This window comes from Numida meleagris, chromosome 5 (assembly GCF_002078875.1).
Source record: "Numida meleagris isolate 19003 breed g44 Domestic line chromosome 5, NumMel1.0, whole genome shotgun sequence".
NCBI classification, from domain to species: domain Eukaryota; kingdom Metazoa; phylum Chordata; class Aves; order Galliformes; family Numididae; genus Numida; species Numida meleagris.
The window spans coordinates 86,852-107,336 of record NC_034413.1 but is presented as its reverse complement, the minus strand read 5'-3'; the positions used below and the strand labels follow the sequence as shown (position 1 = coordinate 107,336).

Genomic DNA, 20,485 nt, shown 5'->3' with positions numbered 1-20,485 from the left:
AACTGCAGCTTGTAATGACTGCTGCAGTAGCACAGGCTGACCAACAGGAAAAGACTGCTTTTCTGATGATGACTTTGAACATACAAGAGCCAGTGCAAGACTTTATTTGGATAAAGTATCTTCCTACAGAAGGTTCTGCATCAAGTTATGGGAATGTACTTGAACACATCTTTAAATCTTACGGTACTGCACAGGAGTAACAGCTCAGCTCTCTGCTCCCACCTCTGGAGTAACACTAAACGATTTCAGTGAAGTCAGGCAGCAGGAGAATACATGTCTAAATTTCCAGAGGTTTCACTGAATGGAAAACTCACTGCCTACACACAAGTTTCAATAGTTTCTAAAAAGGAAAGGCTTATATTGATAGTAGATAAATAAGATTAATCAAGGCAGTTCTGATTAAATACAACTGTGAAGTCTGCCATGGAGTTTTGCAGGTGCTCTCCTTTACTTGTGTGATCTGAAAATTAAGGTTTTTAGGTTTATAATGTGTAATAATTTCTATGCATGAATTATAATTTTTGCTGAATTACTGATTTAAATTAAATGATTGTGCATTGCCCTTAGCTTCTGTTTGCGTGTAAGAAATAGACTGGAAACTCCCATACTGAAGACAAGGAAAAAAAAAGGGGCCTTACTGTAAATGTTTTTAAAAATACTATAGTGAATGTGTGCTATGTTCTTATATTCTCATTAGAGATGTGCAGTTGGAACAGCATTATGAAATACAGCATATTGAAAAATTAATATGAAGACAACTAATGCCAAAAATTATGTGTAGACCTCTCTTGCTGCTGTTTTTTTTTTGCTGTTGTTGTATGTTATTTTAAAAACACCCAACAACTCTGAACTGGTAGGACTGATTTATGTTGGATATGTTTAAAATTTTACTCTACTTCGAAGAGATCCCTTCAGCTTCTTATGGACCCTTTCCTTCCTTTGTGCTCCCCTGCCCCCCAGCCCAAGGTGCATCTGCTCTCCAGCTTCTCTCAGGGCTGCCCCTGCCCCTGGAGAGCCTGGCTTTTCTTTGCCAGCTCCTACTGGCTTATATGGCTGCTCTTCCACAGCAGCTGCAGTGAGCTGTGCCAGCCATTGGATTCTGTAGGTAAGCAGCATTCCTACTGCTGGGGCCTGGGGCAGCTCTCATGCTACACATGGAACTAGCTGGCAGGAAAGCTTGCCCCCCCAGGTTTCAAAGCAGTTTAAGAAAATCTGCAGTCCCAGTTGGTTATTAATGCTTATTAACAAAATTAGAAAATAAATAGTGTGCAATCTGTTTAGTTTAAGCTTAAGATTGTTTCTGGCTGCCCAGCTTACCTCCTGGCTGTGCTAACTCTTAGTTACAAACTGAAATGAAACTTCTATCTATGCTGTCTCTGGTGGAAACTAAGAGAAATTCTTCTAAATACCACACAATGCTAATTTGAAGCTTAAGTGCTGGGGTCCTAAGTTAGCCTGAGATGTGAACGGGGCTTAGAATGCAGTCTCCCTGCCAAGTTTACAGCTGCTATGGTAGTCTAGCATTAATCTTTTCAGGGCAGCCCTCCTTCAGTCAGACAGGAGCTTCCCCCTCTGATATGCTCCCAGCAGTGCAAGACGTGGGGAAGATCACTCCACCCTCACTGCTAACAAAAGGAAAGGTTTGTTTTCACCGTGCTAGCAGTCAGGAAGTGATCAAGCAAACGTTCTGTTTTTTTCCTACAGAATAGGAACGATCTGATTTCAGCACTGCTGTTAGCTGCTACAGGAGGAGGGAACCTGCATCTTCCATAGCTGGCTCTTATTACGAAGACACAGCGTCATCTCCAGCTAGAGAGAGGTAGGAGACTTCCAGCAGAGAAGGGCAGAAAGCACTCCAAGAGATTCCCTTGCCCATCCCTCTTCCCACATTGTTTCCTGGACTATTATCAGAAAGCAGGAGCACGGAGAGTTTGATTATATTTGGTTTCTCCTTTTTATCTTTAATATTCTTTACAGATTAGAAACTTTATTATCCAATATTATTTTCACTAGCAAGGGAAAAAAATATGGATTTATTCAGAGCACTTGGAAATGAGTCACTGTTGTCCAGCTCCTCCGGTCCTGCTCAATGGGATCCCTTCCACCATCCCTTGGACTCCATCCAGCCCTGGCGCTTCAGGCTTGTGGCAGCAGTAATGTTCGTGGTGACCTCCCTGTCTCTTGCTGAGAACCTGGCTGTGATCCTAGTAACTTTTAAGTTCAAGCAACTGAGACAACCCGTCAATTATGTTATAGTGAATTTATCTGTGGCTGATTTCCTGGTCTCATTGACTGGTGGCACCATCAGCTTTTTAGCCAATCTAAAAGGCTATTTCTATATGGGGTACTGGGCTTGTGTACTGGAAGGATTTGCTGTCACGTTTTTCGGTAAGCTTGATTTTGTCTGTAATTGTATCTTTTCCTTCAGCTTCCTTCAGTGTGTTTCACTATCCTGCAGCTTCCTAAATCACTGGCCTTGGATGCCTGTGAACGCACTGGATCTTTTCCAGTTGTGTGTTCTGTGGAGGATCTCATGTGAGTGAATAAAGCGTGTCACTATTGCTGTCATATGTCAGCATCATGCTGCTTCTATGCTGTTCTCTGAATAGATTTAATATAATGAGGAAAAAAACTTGCAAATACAATAGAGGGTTGTGGGGAAAACAATGCGAGTTTAAAAAAAACACACTTCACTGTGTAATTATTATCAGGGTTTGTGTCTTAGTGTATGAGTATATCACTAAATAAGAGAGAACAAATGGCTGTTCTTAAACTATGGAAAATATTATGTCACTGAAACATCTTATGTCAGCTATCCTGCAACTGTTCTGAGGAGCCATGCCATGCTTGTGACTGTCACCCCTTGCACTTGCATCTCTCTGTGATTCTTTCTCTTGGCTTTGTTTTGCTGAGTACGCAAAACATATTGAAGTACTCTAAAAGGGAAAATCAATCATCACCAGGTAGTTCACTTCGTAAATACACCTCTACAGGGTAAATAGAAAATTAGTTTAAAATGGAACATCTAATTACATGGACATAGAAGTTCATTCTTGCCTCCCACAGGGCTTTTGTATTGCTGCCAGCTGACATTTGGGTGCTGTTTCAGAAGCTGCATAGTAAAGCCATTCTTCTAAGTCTGCCACTTCTCTGAGCCAAATGCATTGCTGATCCTCAGCTGAAGAGGAATCCTGCTTCTGCTCTCAGGCTAATTAAGCTGCCCAGAGAAGTTATCTGTGGGAGACGATGGTACTATTTAAGTTTGTGGCATGGAAAGCAGGTTCTATGGAATAAGATCAGACTATTTCAAGATTTTGGTGACCAACCAACAGGTGATCTGTCCCAAATAAACTGGTATTTTGATGTTGTGGGCAGCTGCCTGTAGGTTAGAGCTTATGACAGTCTGAAATACGACAGTTCCTGCAAAGATAATGTTTTGAAGATATACGTAATTTGAAAAGCTGCACATTATGTGCAGCTTCCAGATAAAACCTAGTGAAAAAAGAAGTAATGAGTTAAAAGGTGCAAATAGATGCTTGGTTTTGTAGTCATTATACTAACAAACTAGTCTAGTATGAAAGTCTTGTGCTCTTAATAAAATATCAAAACAATACACAAGAATTGCATATCTTTTGAAAACCTATATTGCTGAGAAAGGTTCCTGAAAAGTAAGTAGTCAAAGATGACCACAAGTTGCCCAGAGGAGTTCAAATGAAAAAGTTAAGAACCTAAGTGGACATAGTCCTGGGCACCCTGCTGCGTAGATCCTGCGTAAGCCATGTCAGACTGGACCAGGTGATGACCAGAGATGCCTTCTAACCTAAATGATTCTGCGACTGTGGTGTGGGACAAGGTTTGCTTTTCAGTAAATCTATTTGATTTTTTTATGGTATATATATATATATTTTTTTTACTGTAGGCATTGTGGCTCTCTGGTCTCTTGCTCTTCTGGCTTTTGAGCGGTACGTTGTGATCTGCCGCCCACTGGGAAATATGCGCTTGAGAGGGAAGCATGCTGCCCAAGGTATTGCCTTTGTGTGGACCTTTTCCTTCATTTGGACCATTCCACCAACCATGGGTTGGAGCAGCTACACCACCAGTAAGATTGGAACTACTTGTGAGCCGAATTGGTAAGGCCATCCTTGCAGAGTATGAGAGATTAAACTTGTAGCTCATGGCTTCTTAATGGCACAGTTCCAAAGGAAGGGGTTAAGGATGATGGTCTTCTCTGCAAAAACAGAGGTAGACAAAGATATAACAAAACCAAGAAAAAATTGCCAGGGTCAAAAATGAATATTTTCAAACACATTTTCCTAAAAGGAGGAGCTTTCATCTCTAATGGAAGTAACTGTTCCATATGTTGTTGTTTTGTTCCCTCAGGATTCAGAGAGGACAAAAAGATTTTCAGAAGACTGGACAAAGCCCTGGGCAACTTGTTTTAACAGCATAGCTGACCTCTCTTTGAGCAGGAGGTCGGACTACACGTTTCTTCCCGCCTAACCCACCCCATAGTTCTTTGGTTCTGTTTCTATGATCTTACAAAGTAAACCTTTCCTAGCCCAGAGGAAGGGAGATGGCCGTAGGCTCTCTCTGGTGATTTGACTAAAACTGCACATGGGTGTTTTGATTAAAAACAGTTGATGAAAATACTAGTGATGCTGCTGAACACTTTGAGAAAATAACCAGAACGCATTAGTAATATGTGCACAATGTATTCTATATCTTATACAGGTATTCAGGAGCTTATAATGATCGTTCCTACATTATTGCATTCTTCACCACCTGTTTTATAGTGCCTTTATTAGTAATTTTGGTATCCTATGGAAAACTGCTGCAGAAGCTAACAAAGGTAAGAAGCACTTTCAAGTTACATTTTTGAAATATGTATCTATGCAATCATATGGAATTTTCATGTTCAAATTTCCATAAGGATCAGACATAAGCAGACCTGTTTTCTAGGCAGCAAATGCACTCACTTATCGTGTCTTGTTAAATAATTATATTTACACTCTTTAATTTAAAAATGAAAAGTTGATCCTGGAAACTGCAAGAACAGCTTAAAATGAGGCCTGAATGTTCCCATCCTCCTGGGAGAGAGGTTGTGTGTGTTTGTAGATACCTTCACACAAAAAAAGGAGGAAAAAAAAACCAACAGGAGCTACACATGCCTTTTTGCTGAGGATTTCTCTTTTTTCTGTTTAAAACTGAGAAAATCAAATAATGCGATGTTCCTAACTATTCAAAGTTCAGTTAAAAACAAACAAAACCAAACAGGCTGGGGAAAATAAAGGTAGTAAGGATCATCTGGCGCTGCATGTGATGTTGCGAGCGCTTCCTTCTCTTGTGCAGTATGTTGCATCTTAGTCACTGTGCCCTTAGTGTCCACGACCATCCATGGCAGGGCTACGGAGCCCTGAGGCCGCCTGGCAGAGCCGTGTGCTGCACCTGCCAGAGCTGTGCACAGGCACTGGGCTGCTCACCGTGACCTGCTCGGATGTTACAGCAACAGTAGCTGCATGTGAGACTGCTGAACAAGACTTGTGACCTTTAAACACTTGGAGCTGGCTAATTGCAGAAATCTATGTAACACTGCTAAAACACGGAAAAAGAAGTGGGAGAACAAATAAACCAGTTCAAATAAAAGCATGAACACCGATGGAGGACTAAAATAAGCAGGAAAGAATCAAACTTCTCCCTCCCTCCTTTCCATCTTGCCTGGAAAATCAATGCAGTGCAGAACCAGTGGTAATTATTCTTTCAACAGTCTTTATACGTCATTTTCAAATACACCTTTATTCAGGACTCTCATTTAGTGTTATTGACAGATAAGCAGCTGTTCTGTTTCTTTCCAAAGGTGACATCACTTCTTTTGAAAAGGAGGCTGGGTTGCCCTCTGCTGAAGTAGCATGTTTATGAAGAAGTGCTATAGAAATGTCATGTATTTTTGGATTGGGAATATCTTATATTTGCTCAGCACCTAACATAGCCTTCGCTGATGCCTGACAGCTTGTACATATTATCTCATTGTTTTTTATTTCCACTATATTCACTCTTTGAAGGCCTCGTTTGTTTTCTGGAATTCTCTGTCTTTTCTTTAAGGTGTCAGATACACAAAGCAGGTTGAGAACTGCCAGGAAACCTGAAAGACAAGTGACTAGAATGGTGGTTGTTATGATCATTGCTTTTCTAGTCTGCTGGATGCCATATGCCACCTTTTCTATCCTAGTCACTGCGTACCCTTCCATTGAACTGGATCCTCATCTGGCAGCAATTCCAGCTTTCTTTTCCAAAACGGCTACTGTTTATAATCCAATTATTTATGTCTTTATGAACAAACAGGTACTGTATGCTCTCAAAGTGTCTATAAAATTCGTATTTTCAGTATTTAGTCTTGCTTTGTAATGCATTATTTCTCTCTACCTTGTTAGTCAACCAGCATATCATGCCCATCATTCAGAATTTTTTTAAATTGCTATATATCTACTTGATGCATAGAGTTTTGTGCTATGTTTCAGTATTAAAATATGAATATTAGTAATATTAGATCTAGATATTAGAAAAGAAAATAAACTCCTAGTGAACATCAACTATTCTAGTTTTCTGCAAGAAAACTCTATTTCCAAGACGTTCCCATTATATTTCCATAGTTATTTTGGAATGCAACACCAGTGAATTGCTTCTGAGGTAGTCTGGAAGATTTGGATAGCTTGGATTAATCAGGGGAAATGCTGCATCTGTGATTGCGTGTACAGGGAGAGTTGCAGCATTGCATGCCCCTGTGGGACGGGTTTTTTCTGGAGTGGGGTCCAAGAATGGGTGCAGAGAGTACTGACAAGGGGATAAACCAGAGTGGTCATGCCTGAGCCAAAGGTAGCAAGCATGTTATAACCTTGAATAAATACGTGCTTTGAACGTAGGAGTGGGTGGCATCAAGCAGAATACTGGGATATAAAGGAAAAGAAGTAGAATAACAAAGGGAAGGTTGAATGTGAAGTGATGAATACACTTATTGATTTAGTCTTGCAGTGACAGACAACTATTGCTTGTCCCACGTCCTATGGACAGTACTCTGATCTCAGAGCGTGGCAGATGTATGCTTGTCTTAACCTGCTCAAAGATATGATCATGATGGAAACAAACCATCTGTGAATATTCAGGGATAAGCGTATGAATGCAACTTATGAGCCTCAAGAAATGACTGATTCCATTCAATTAGATGTGGCTAGCAACAAGCACAAGAGGAGAATGATTTTTTAGACTGAAGCATTCTAGTAGTTTGTGTCTTTTTAGAACACCATTATTTCTCAGTTCTTTGTGATGCCGCAGGTAAATATATTTTATGGGGCTATTTCTGTATATGACCAATGGACATAGAGAATTTCCAAGACTTTTATTGAAGACCAAAAAAAATTTATGGAAATATTTTTAAATTCCTCACGTGTTTTGATTTTTTTTCTTGTTTGTTGTTTCAACTTTCAGTTCAGGAAGTGTCTGATTCGGATGTTCAGTTGTAGTGCCGTAGAGACTGCAGAGTCCAATGTGAACCCAACTTCAGAGAGAGCAACGCTCACCCGAGACAAAAGAGGCAGTCAGTTGTCCATCATGGCAGTATGAAGCACCACTTCTTAGAGGAAAAATGGAGATGAACACAGAAATTGCAATTCTTTTGCTCAGTTGACAGCTTCAGAAAACAAAATCTGTCTCATGCAGGAAGGTAGATATGATCATTAGTGCAATACTGCAGGGTGTTTCCTCATTACCATCACTTCATACTAAAGTTGTCATTGGGTCCATTATGCTTGGTCTCATGGACACTGACTTTGAGATTCTGAGCTCCTGAGTGCATATAAGAGCGACTTTGCTGTGCAGCTGTAGTCAAAGACCAGCCAGAAAGCGAGTCCCTTCCTTTGTTTCTCTGCAATCCACAGCCTACTTGCGCCCTGATATAAGACAATCGGAGCCCAGTGTTATTGTGCTAATATGTAATACAGCTAAGAAAAGAGTTTTACACTGATGACTGCTCCTTTGTCAGCTAGGCAAAAATGTGAAGTGATGCATGGCTTCAATATACTAATGGAAAATGAGTAATACTTAGCACACAGCTGACTCAAGTTGAACCAGGCAGAGAGTCATGTAGAGGCAGGCTTGAGTGCCTTTTGATTTGTTTCAAAATTTTTACTAAAAAAGCAGAGGAAACCTGACGTCTCTGCACTTACATCTATCCCTGATGAGAACCTAATTCGGGCCACTAAAATCTCCAACAAAGTGGATGAGCCATCCATACTTCCAAGGACTTTCTTATCAACACAACCACCATAAGAGCCATTCATATTCTTCTTCTCCATGTCCTCTATGTCAAGAAATCCGTGCTAATGGCAGCTTTTGAAATAAATCAACTCATGTCATCCTTTAGTAGGGAGGTGACGCTCTTGTACCTATCTCTTTATTAGAGAAATTTAGTTGCAAGGTATAACAGTTGTCTATAACACTTTAATGAATTTGTTTAACATTGTGTACACTATGCTCTTCCTCTTAATGCCAAATTAATCTGAATTTTATCTTTTTTTCTATTTTCTTAGTAGAAAGGTTGTTCAGATTCCCTGATTTCATTTTAGAAGGGTTAGATCTAAAGATGGGAGTTACTGTACAGATAACATGAGCTGCATGTGTGAGATTTCATTGCAAGCTACCTATCATTTTGGTACTCACCAAATTTCATTAGGTAGTTGTCTTTTACAATATAATTTTAGCCTCCGTAAACTTGAACTTTCACAGTGCTCAATATTAAAGCCAAACTATAAACCTCATTATGAGAGCTACATCTTCACACAATTCCTATTCTTTAACACTAATTCCATGTTATCTAGATCAGAAAAATCAATATATGTATAAAGGCTCTTAATTTCTTTTTTTAATACTATAAGACAGGAGGGGTAATGCGCATACAGATAATAACTGAACACCTTTGTGTTTGTTTTTTTTTTTTAAAAAAAAGCTTTGCTATTAAGACTCAGATTATCTCTTTCAAGCATACTTTCACCTAGGTTAATCACATGTTAATGGTATTAGACATATTAAATCAAGAGGAACTGGCAGTAGTGTTAGTATTTAATTAAAAGCAACAGAAGTATTTCATGTCCTGAGAATTTGAGGAAATATATAGTATTTTTCTGCACATATGAAAATAAAGCATCAAAACTTAAGTAATGGAAAAGAAAAGCACAATATGAAGATGCATGGAAAATCTAGGAAAATAACAAGTTAAAATTATTTTTGCAATCTGATAATCATCTGTATGGGAGCTGTGAGGTCACAGCCTGCAGCAGTAATTGAGCACCTGGTGAAAGGACACAGCCAGCCCTGGCAGCAGAGGTGGAAGCAATTCACCTGTGAGACTGGAAGGGGTGGGCCCTGGCTCCACCCCTCCCTAACCTCACTTAAGGGCTGGCAGCCACAAGGGAAGGGTCTTTACTGGGAGACTGCCTCCATTGGAGTGTCTGGTGAGCCCTGATCCTTGGAAGGGGGTAAGTGTTTCCTTTATTACTCGATTGTGAATGCTACCTTTCTTGGGTGATTCAAAACTGGTTTAAGGCAACTGTATCTGCTGCTACCTATCTTTACATCATGCTAATACAAGTCACTCATCATGAAGTGGTATAGGTGAGTCTTTTAGAGTATTTCACCAAGGAAAACATGGTTTGTATCTATAAATTAATTGTGAACAGCAGTGTCTCCACTAACTCACTTAATACATTAACAGACAGTGTGAAGCTGGCTCTAGGCCACATTACCATTGTGCGTGGTGGAGTGAATAGTCTGACGTGAGGCTTTGAATTCCTGCACTCAAAACATTATAAGGGAAGACATTCATAGAGGAGCTTTAGGGCAATGTTCACATTTCAGCCAGAGAGCAGAAAAATAACCTTGGCTACTTGGTGAGGGAAAGAGAAGTGCAGTACAGTAGGAACAGAACAGGAATTGTGAGATTATGAGACTAAACTAGATAGTCATAGCACTGAGCTCTTCCTCCTTTTGGCTAGTCATGAACAAGTGCTAAAAGAGAAGGCAAGATTCTCTCCAAGTCTTTTAGAAGAGCCCATATTGTTTGGCTACCTGAATACCTCCAGTCAGAAATCCTTACCTACAATTGTACAATTCTTACTTACAGTTTTAAATTTAGTGAGAATATCTGTTCAAAAGTGGAATGAAGATGGCTCCCCAGACCACAGTAGACAGTCTTGTTGTGGAAGATAACAGGCTGATGGGAGAAAGAAAGAGTAGCAGCCGTGGAAAAATCCTAGGAGAGATGATCAGAAAAACAGTTTTGGATATACAACGTTGAAAATAATTGTGAAATATTCAGAAAAGAGGCTGGCTAAAACAAAGGGTCAGGAAAGCTGGAGATAAATTAGAACTAAAAGCCAAGATTTGTATACTGTTAGTATATGAACCCACATGAGTGGACGCAATTGCTTAGGTTATGCAGGAGAAAGAGGACAGTGAGAAAGAGAGAAACTCTTGTATACTGAGCAGGCAGGTCAAGCAGTTGTATCGTGGGAAAAACAACAGGGTGGGATGTTAAGATGGAAAATGTTAACAGTACCACAAAGATAAGTGGAAAACATAATCTGGAACACTAGGTTTATAGACGTTAACAGACGCTTGCTGAGAAGCAATTTGTGAGCATGAAAAAAGATGGAAGTCTGAGAGGAGGGAGTGGAATCTTAGGCATAGAAGTAGGCTATGCTAAATGAAGTGCCACTAGCTTCCAGGAGGGTGGAAGACATGAGGTGGTGGTTGGGAATAATGTAGTCCTGCAGCAGCTTTCTAAAGATATCTATTTTTAATTGTCAAGGGACATAATCAGAGAAGCAGAAGAAACTGAAGGAAAGAAAGCATATAAGAGAAATAGAAAGAAGTAAGCACTCATTCAGTTAATCATGTAATTAAATGTTAAACACCTGATCAACATCTAAATGACACACAAGGGTTCATCATCTACACCTGCATTCCTCATGTGAAGCTCTATCTTGCATTCAGAGTTTATGCCAAAACAATTCATATCCATTTCTACATGTAGCTCATGGCCTAACTACTATTGCTAACATTTAATTGCACTCCTTTCACACTAGTTCCTCTAGTACACTTTAAAAGATTACATGTACAGTTGTCTTATATCATCTTGCCTCCCTGCTAGACAAACGCTTTGACGTGCAGGAAGCGTAGACCTAAAAATGTGGGCTGCAACAGAATGATATGAAAATTAGCACTTCTAGAAAAACAGAAGATTAATATTAGAATCCAATTAATTCTTGTTTCATGTGGAGAAGAAATTAATTAGCTTTAATGGAACTGTAGAGGCATCACAAATGTTTTCTTTCTGTCAAGTAAATCCTATACTGAACAACCACTAATGGACCATTCTGATAAAACACAGTATCAGCAGTATTTCTCACTGTCCATAACTCTTCATTATTTTTCCACTTCTCTACAAGTATTTTCTACCAAGGGCAAGATTTTGCTTGGTTTGTAGTTATGAATATTCCCGTAACTGTGGGGAAAATCTGTCTTCTTGAAGAAGGAATTAGTTGTTACCATCTGCACATACAAGCAAATGTCTTTCATAGATAGCTATCAATATTCTAGCATTAATATTCTGTGTCTTAAATGGGATATTTTATCTACTAAAGTTTCTTATCTTTGATACAACAAGGAACAATAGAATCTTTGAGAGTTTTCATATTAAATTATCCTCAGTAACACATTTCAGGAGGACACTTTTTTTCCTTCCTGTCAGTGTGGTTTTAAAATGTTCACATTTTGACATACAGGTTATAGTCCAGTGAAACAATATTAGCCTTGACATAAAGTGTTGTAAAGTTCGTAGAAGTTTTTCAATGTAACAATAACAAAAAACTAGAATTACATGGAAAATGGGTGCGTGGGTTGGTGTTTTTTTGTTGGTGATTGTTGGTTCTTTTTTTTTTGCATGGCAGTCATTATAGAGATACCATATGCACTAGGTGTGTGGTATGAAGATTTTGCCATAAACACTGTTTAAGTTATGCCATGAATGCTGTTAATGATCTTAATGATTTCCTGACTAGAGTGTATGACTGTGAGAACATTGTTTTCAGCTGCATATTGTTTCAATAAACTGCTTCTCCTGTCTTTGAATTTTCACTTTACCACTCAGAGTATGCCTAGAGTGTCTTACAGCATTATGTTTTTCAAAATTAGCCAGTGCAACACTATACCATTCTTCTGCTTTGTGATCACTGATTACATTTTAATTATGCAACCTAGACAGAGTAACTGTCCTTCTTCTAAATCTTTGATGGTATTAGGGGATAATTACTTTGTGGTTTTGTTTAAAAGTGTCAGCAATAATCCATTGATTTATTTGTTTATAATGGAAATAGTACTTTTATTTCTTGGAGTATAGCTACAGTAAGAGCTACTGTTTTGCACTGAAGTGGTACTGGCTCCTGTGGGTTATCCTTTGGGTAAGAAACACAGCAACACTCAAGGTTGGCTTACTGAGTAAAGAATGGAAATTAGAAAAAAGAGAGCGCTCGTGCCCTTCTTGATTCTGGGAACCTAGCTGTGGCAAAACAGAATCTTCTCCATATAGATCGTGGCATACTATCCAGGTTTTGTCCATGGTGAGATTTGCCCTTCCACAAATACAGTAATCAACCCTTCATGAGTACAGTGTTGAACTTTCTCATTTGCACACCAAGATCCACTGAGAGCATTGCACTCTTTAGTATTTCAGTAGGAGTGAGCTCTTACAAACATTACATCTGGTTGGTATTGTTAAAGGCAGTGCATATTAATGTCACAGTATGTGCTTAAACTGTATAGTGGGCCACTTGTGCTCATGCGTGGGTATCTACAGCCAAGGTCTGTACTTAAACTCTGCCTGGATTCTGCTTCAAATTCCTGTCTTCTTGTTAGTGTCTTCTGCAGTGGTTCCCCACAACTGCTTTGTGTTTATAGTTATGCCAGCACTTGATGGAAAAAATTCTTACTTTTATTACTCAGGCATAAGAATAGCTGGCTGATTTTAGTACAGAAGAAAAAAAACTTTTAAGGTGAGAATTTAAAATGGGCATTTTACACTTCAGGATCAGTAACACTGTCAGAAGCATTTTCATGGTCAAAACAGTGCAGTTTAGAAGGGGACTATCCATGCTATTTCCCAGAGCCTTAAATCTAGACATGGTTGGAAAAGTGCATTTTAAAATGTCATCACACTTCACTGCCAACTATCAGGTTTTGGTAAGCATCTAGCAGCTGAATGTGTCGGTGCACTTGAGAAAAGTTGTCATAGCCCTGCTCTGACAAGAGATAACATAGATTCCCTAGAGATATGCTACTGATGTTCCAAGATATAGATTTCTTAACAGACAAATTTTATTTCTTCTAAAATCATATGCAATTGTGCACAGTAGTGCTAGAGGAGGTACAGCTCAAAGTGAAAGGGCATGGAGCAGTTCAGGGATTCCTATAAAGGACCAGCTCTACCAAACATTCATCATAAGCAGGATCATTCAAGCATAGCTCTGCAAGTAGAGGAGATGGAGATTAACCATCTGTCTAGTCCATCCATTTACATCGTATGATAATTCGGTTGCTGCTTTTGCAAATATATTAACCCTTTTTTTTTCAAAAAAATGCATTTAATTACATCAGTTTCCACTTTCAAGTAACCAGACTTCGTCCTTGCTCACAGTGTCTCTATTGTCAAAAGAAAAAAAAGCAACAAGCAATCAAATCAAGTTTGATAAATACATTTCTCCCTTTTCCCGGCTCTAGTTGCAGCATTAATTCCTGCGTTTAATTTTTTCCTTTCTTCTCTTCCGTTTACTGTATCACTAGGCTCAGACCCAAACTCCCCAAAATAAAAAACTGATGTTCTCCTTCAACTTGTTCTTACCAGTAAATCCATGACTCCATGCAAGGGAGATCTCTCCTTGCCCCAAATACGTTGTTAAAGGAAGGAAGGTTTTGATGGAATCCTTCAGTGAGATGGGGTGACTTGTCCAAGCCTGAGTAGTTTCAACATTCCCATATGCTTTGAGTCTCCGTGACATTCCCTGTCATTGTTCCAGCCTGACTGTTCCTACAGATGTATGCAGTGCAGACAAGTTTGTTCTCAGTCTACCTAGAAGAATAAAATACATACTCATTGGCTAAAACCTTTTCTTTTTAATTTTGACCTCAGCAAAAATGATTATCTGAGAAAACAGAACCACTAACATCAACATTAATTCTCATCTCAATTACTAAGAATTATAATCTGTAACTGATTAGTGAAGATTCTTAGGAAATTTATGGTCATGTCCTTTATTATAATGCTCTGCATTATAAATTGTACTATTTTTTCTCTTTACTGCTTTTATATTGAAGCTTCTTTCCTTTTCTTTGTCACAAAGAGTTAAAATCTGTAAGAGAATTTAAGAGCCTTGCGGTAATTTGGCACATCAGTTTTAGCTCAGCTATTATCCAGCTGCATCAAGATATTAATGTAGTCATCTCTCTTTAGTCTCAATGAATTGCTATAAAAATGTCAAACAATTAGATTATATTGGCCAACGTAACCCTGTTTGATGGAGTACAGATGTAGGCCATGTCCCTTGAATCATACTGATGAAGAAATAGAAAGCCTTGTAGACTCCAGTGCAAATTTATTTGAATATACCTACTATTTAGATTTCTAATGTCAGTGCTTGCAGTACCAGTAACTAAATAGGTATTTTCAGATGAACTAAAAATAAATGTCATTCAGAACAAATATTAATGGTCTCTATTAGAGGAGAAAAAAATAACCTATAAAAAACAGCACAGAGACCAGTATACTGGTACAACCATAGACACTGTCCCATTGCATGGACGTGACTACACCAAAGGAGCAAACTTAAGATCTGTCTTGCGGAGTTAGTACTGCTTTAAATTCTGTCTCTGACTGGAACAGAAAACACAACATACGTTTCTGTCAGGAAGACATCCACTTTATAAATATTTGGTACAGTTGTCTGGCTACAAAAGTCTCAGTAGCTGTTATACATTATATCTTTTTGGAAGGCAGTGAAACACCAGAGTTGCTTTTTCTGCATTAACTTTGTGTGTACCTGGTATGTGTGCCCTGTCCTTGAATGTGCAGGAATGTAGAGGTACTTACAGGTGAAATTCCTCTCAACAATCGAGTGTCCACACAGACCACGTGTAACGAAGAGCTAAAGTTAAGCTGTTGTAACTGAAAAGCTGAAAACTTTCTGTCCTCTATATGACAAAGATTTAGAACGTACTGAAGTTACTTGCATTTTGCGAGGACACTCCAAAGGCAAAACATACTGGCAGCGTGTCTCCATGATTTACCTCCTCAGCTGAAGAGGTTCTTCTCTCTGCCCCTGTAAATCCTTATCCTTGTGCATCTGAGCTAGAGCTTAGTCTTGAGCAGCGATGCAGGAGTGTCAACGGTTTACGGGCGTTCGGCCTGGTTCTGTGACGAATGGTACGGGGGACCCACGGACCCATGCCCCGGGAAAGGGAAAAGGGAAAAAAGGGTAGGGAGATGGGCGTGAGAGCGAAACAGCAGCAACAATCTGAGGAGAAACAAACTGATTTACTAAATAAGATATTGGAATGCAAAATAACACACTATAATACAATATAATTTAAGCTAATAAATCCAATACAATGAGAGAATGTCCAAAAATGAAAGTAGGCCTTACTCTAATACTGACGATAAGACAGCTGGGGAGCGAGATGCTGCCAGGACAAGAGATGGGCGGAAAGAGCACAAGGTCTTGTGACACACGAGTTTTTAATCTTTCCCTCTGACCAGAAACGGTAACATAGGAGCAAAGTCCCCTGGGGAATGTAGTAGTCCTCTTCTGAGAACCAGGTACGTACCCTACATGATGTTACAATGTGGAATACCAATAACCAAAAATCATAAAACCATGACAAGGAGAAAGCATGCATTTGTGCACAAAAGTGTCATTAGGTTATACGATTAAAGCCTAATCATCATAAACAAAGGAATGGTGAGGATCAGATGAACAATGACACAAAAGGTACTCTAGTCACATAAACAGTGCGAGGAGTCAAGGACCTAGCTACTCCTTGGGCTATCAAAGGAAGATGACAAGGGATGAAATTTAGGAAGCATTGCTGTGCTTGGATAGCTGTCTGCATGGAAAAGATGGCAATGTTCTCTGATTCAGTGATCACACTCTAGAACATTTTTTCACTATTAAATACTATCATGCTTATTGTTATCTGCAATTTGGCTGCTACTGTACTATCAAGATCAACCAAATGGGAACAGATAACCATCTACACACCTCAGCTGTAGCATACTTCATACTCATTCATCTCGTTCCTTAAGCTAATTCAAAAGTTTTAAATACAGATAAATTCTAAGGACTGAGTAGAACTGCAAATATTTTTGGAAACCCATTCTTTTCATGAAACAGAGACTCTTAGTTAATTCGCTGTTAAGTATTGCCTGGCAGTTAATAAGAACCGATCACATCACTAGAACGACCAGTTCTGGCTGCTTCAAGAACACTCAGAACTTCAGCAGACAAGCTCAGTACTAGAATGAAGGTCAGCGTGTCTGTTCTGAACAGACTAAACGCTTCCATTGCAAACTTGTTCCTCCCACATTCTTTTTCTGTTCCAGTACATTGCTGATTACAACTTACACTGTAATACTGTTGTCCCTGCTCTCCCACTGAGTTTGCCTTGTAATTACAAGCTTGTTTTCTGTGCCACCCATAGAAGTTTTCGAAGTTAACACTTTGGCTTATAGTACCTAAGCTTTTTCCCTTACTGACTAATGATTGTGTTAATGCGTTCCTTGCACAAATCAAGAGTATATGATCTCTGTCAGAAAACAAATTGTGAACTGTGATCTTCCTCTTACAATTTTGGTACTGAACAGAAAAAGAAGACAGAGAATAACAGTGTGGACACTGTCAGTGTGAGCTGATTAATAAGTATAATCCAGTACCCGCTCAGGTTATAAAACATCCATAATATAAAATACTTTCATAAGGGAGGCAATACATTGTCTAAGAAAATTACCAGCTCCACTTCTGAAAAAAAAAAGCCAGTTTTCTTTCTTTTTTTTTTTTTTTTTGCTGCACGTCTCCCTGTAGTGTAGCTACTATTTACTTCCTTCACAATTAACATATTTGTGTAAAACTAAATAAACAAATTTTAAAAAAATACAGTACCGTATCTGATTCACAGTGGGCCTATAACCTGGAAAAACGTCAACTCTTGAATTGTTGCTGGGTGCAGAAAGCTCATCAAAACAGAAGTCTGAATGACCCATCCTGAAAAAAAAACCTCATCTTGTGACAGTAACCTCACTTTAAAAGTATTATTCATGGAAAAGGCTAGGTGGAAATACAGAACATTATAAAAATATTTTCAGACACATACTCAGAAAATAAACATAAATTCCTTATTAATGCAGCCCTGTTGGAGATTTCTGGAAAAGTTATTCATCTTTGTGGACATCTAGTTTATTCTAATTCAAGTGGTAGATGTCAAGTATGGGAACATCAAGGGAAGTGACAGATCACGAACATCTGGTTGTGTGAAAGGACATGTTACCAGAGCTCAGTACTGACCTCGCTTTCAGTGTCATCCTTCAGTTTATCCCTCTTCTGCCATCATGTGTCAGGCTGAAGCGCTTTCTGAAATGCTGGAGAAGTCAGTCACACTAGTAATTCAGTAATAAATGTCTCTCTAAATATTTCCCATGCTAATAGACAATGCCACGAAACCAAAAACCTAAGTGAAAAGAGGGGTATGTCATATTTGAACACTTTCAGGAAGGCAGACAAATCTATATAGTTTCTCTTATTATCTTCATTTGCCAGTGATGACAGAAACATTAAGACTTTGCAATTATTGAAGATTATTTCTCTTTTCATTTCCTGAATCTACTTGGTCTTGAAGACAAAGATTTTTACTTCTGAAAGAGGTGTTCGCTTTGTTGGCTTCAGCTATATTTGAACTTCACGCTGACTTCGTGCACGTATTCTCTCTATGTATACATGGAATATATTACATGTATAGATGTAGATGTACTACAGTGATTACGATGTTTGTTTTCATAATTAAAAATCTGTATAATAATATATAGCGAGATTCAGATTTCATGGAGTATTATATTTTATATACCATCAATATTGCTAACACCTAATGCATTTTCTTAAATATAGGATTAAGCCATATAAAATTATTCTTTATAAGACAAGTTTTAGGCAATGAAACTTTTAAGTGACATGTTATTAAAGTTGTTCTCTCTCTTCTTAAACTTAAATGAAGACTTTCATGACTACTGCTTGAAAACTGTATCTACTAATTTCATAAAAGGCTACCTGCATTTTGCTCTCACAGGCAAAGAAATATTGTATCTACCTTTTAGGTAAGTAATAACTGAGATCTTCCACAGAATGGTAAATATTTGAGAGGACGTAACATGCCTTCATTTTTAACTTGACCACATTAAAATACAGATACATTCACTGGTGTACTAACTGCAGATACTTCAGCTAGAGACATGAATTAATACCAGAGAGACATTTTGAAAAGCTCTTATTGCTTTACATCCATTGAGCTGTTCTTTTGTCCATGTAATACTATAATGTGATGGAAAGTACAGCAATAACAGGGTGGCAAAGGTGTTGGCTGCAGCAAATGAGGACAAGCCCAAGTACAGCAGCTGTAGATACAGAAATGAAAGAAAAAAGCTGCTTACCTATGGAAAACCTCAGGTAAGCATAGATCCACTGCCAACCCTGAAATGAGGTCTGGGAAGGGGTGGATCCTGGCATTGCATGCACCTGGGCTCCTCTGGGTTGGCCCTACCTTCCCACCAGGTGCTCCATCACTGTTTCAAGCCGTGACTTTGCATTTCTGCTACAGTCCACAATACGTAAAGGTACAGATTCATGTTCTTGTAGAATGACTGCCTCTCCTCTGGCATCCAATTCCTGTGTGACTTCCAGGCTACACAAGATGCCAAAGTAGCAGTCATATGGCTTAGAAGGTTGCAAAGCCATTTAAGAGAGCTCAAACTCAGAGGAATGGGTTTAACTATTCACAGGAACATATTTTATCTTCTCTGATAACTGCTTGCCACACACCCCTCAAACATTTGGTTTGGAGGGAGGGGATTGGGGAAGCAATGTCCCTCCCACTGTAAGCAAAGATCAGGTGCATGACCACCTGAGGAACCTGAACATCCACAAGCCTATGGGTCCTGATGAGATGCAACCCAGAGTCCTGAGAGTATTAGCTGATGTAGTCGCCAAGCCACTGTCAAGTCGTGGTAAACAGGTGAAGTTTCTGGCCACTGGAAAAAAGGTAACATCATACCCATTTTTAAAAAGGGTAAAAAGGATGACTCTGGGAACTACCAACCTGTCACTCTCACCTCTGTGCCAGGGAAGATCATGGAACAGATCCTTCTGGAAGCTATGCTAAGGCAGGGAGCTGATATGGGAGAGCCAGCATGGCTTCACCAAGGGGAAATCCTGTTTGACCAACCTAGTGGCCTCCTATGATGGTGTCTCTTCATCAGTGGACAGGGAAGAAGCCACTGATGTCATCTATATGGACTTCAGAAAAGCCTTTGACATGGTGCCCCACAATATCCTTTTTTTCCAATTGGAGAGATATGGATTTGATGGGTGGACTGTTTGATGGATGAAGAACTGGCTGCAGGATTGTGTCCAGAGAGTGGTGGCCAATGGCTCAAAGTCTGGGTGGAGATGGGTGACGAGTGGTGCCCCCCAGGGTGTCAGTGCTGGGGCCAATACTCTTTAGTATCTTCACCAGTGACATCAACAGCGGGGCCGAGTGCACCCTCAGTAAGCTTGCTGGTAACACTGAGCTGTGGGGTGCAGTGACACACCAGAGGGATGGGATGCCATCCAGAGCGACCTAGATGGGCTGAACAGTGGGCCCAGGTGAACCTCATGAGGTTCAGCAAATCCAAGTGCAACATCTTACGCCTGGGTCAAGGCAACCCCCATTACTAATACAAGCTGGGGGATTAAAGGATTGAGTGCAACCCTGCCAAAAAAGACCTGGGGTACTGGTGGATGGCAAGCTGGACATGAGCCAGCCCTGTGCCCTTACAGCCCTTAAAGCCAACTGTACCCTGGGCTGCATCAAAAGAAATGTGGCCAGCAGGTTGAGAGAGGGGATCTTGCCCCCTGCTCTGCTCTGCGCTGGTGGGGCCTCACCTGGAGCACTGCGTCCAGATGAGGAGTTCTCAGTAGAGCAAAGACATAGACCTGTTGGAGTGCATCTGGAGGAGGGCCACAGAAATGATCCACAGAATGGAATGCTGGTCCTACAGGGACAGGCTGACAGCTTGGGCTGTTCAGCCTGGATAAGAGAAGGCTGCGAGGTGTCCTGATAGTGGCTTTTCAGTATCTAAGGGGAG

General features: G+C 39.7%; 1 protein-coding gene and 1 long non-coding RNA gene across 6 annotated transcripts in view; one reads left to right on the top strand and one right to left on the bottom strand.

The window, feature by feature from the left end:
- The window catches only part of LOC110399636 (opsin-VA-like), a 33,698-nt gene extending 26,055 nt beyond the window's left edge, over nt 1-7,643 (top strand). The window contains exons 5-9 of one of the 2 annotated variants that reach the window (XM_021398681.1): nt 1,705-2,388; nt 3,920-4,130; nt 4,732-4,849; nt 6,100-6,339; nt 7,480-7,643. In XM_021398681.1, coding sequence (XP_021254356.1) covers nt 2,028-2,388; nt 3,920-4,130; nt 4,732-4,849; nt 6,100-6,339; nt 7,480-7,614 — 1,065 coding nt within the window. In that variant the 5' untranslated portion in view covers nt 1,705-2,027 and the 3' untranslated portion in view covers nt 7,615-7,643. Of the gene's footprint in view, nt 1-1,704; nt 2,536-3,919; nt 4,131-4,731; nt 4,850-6,099; nt 6,340-7,479 lie in introns of both variants that reach the window. The other variant, XM_021398680.1, reaches the window with a different exon arrangement.
- LOC110399637 lies at nt 7,808-20,449 on the bottom strand. 4 transcript variants are annotated; one of them, XR_002439317.1, is made up of 5 exons: nt 17,253-20,449; nt 15,385-15,611; nt 13,943-14,170; nt 10,167-10,297; nt 7,808-7,940 (listed from the first exon to the last, which is right to left on the bottom strand). It is a non-coding gene; the product is annotated as an uncharacterized LOC110399637 (long non-coding RNA). The 4 variants fall into 4 exon arrangements; XR_002439316.1 differs by lacking the exon at nt 7,808-7,940 and having other exon boundaries at nt 9,530-10,297; nt 17,253-17,354; nt 17,655-20,449; XR_002439314.1 differs by lacking the exon at nt 7,808-7,940 and having other exon boundaries at nt 9,530-10,297.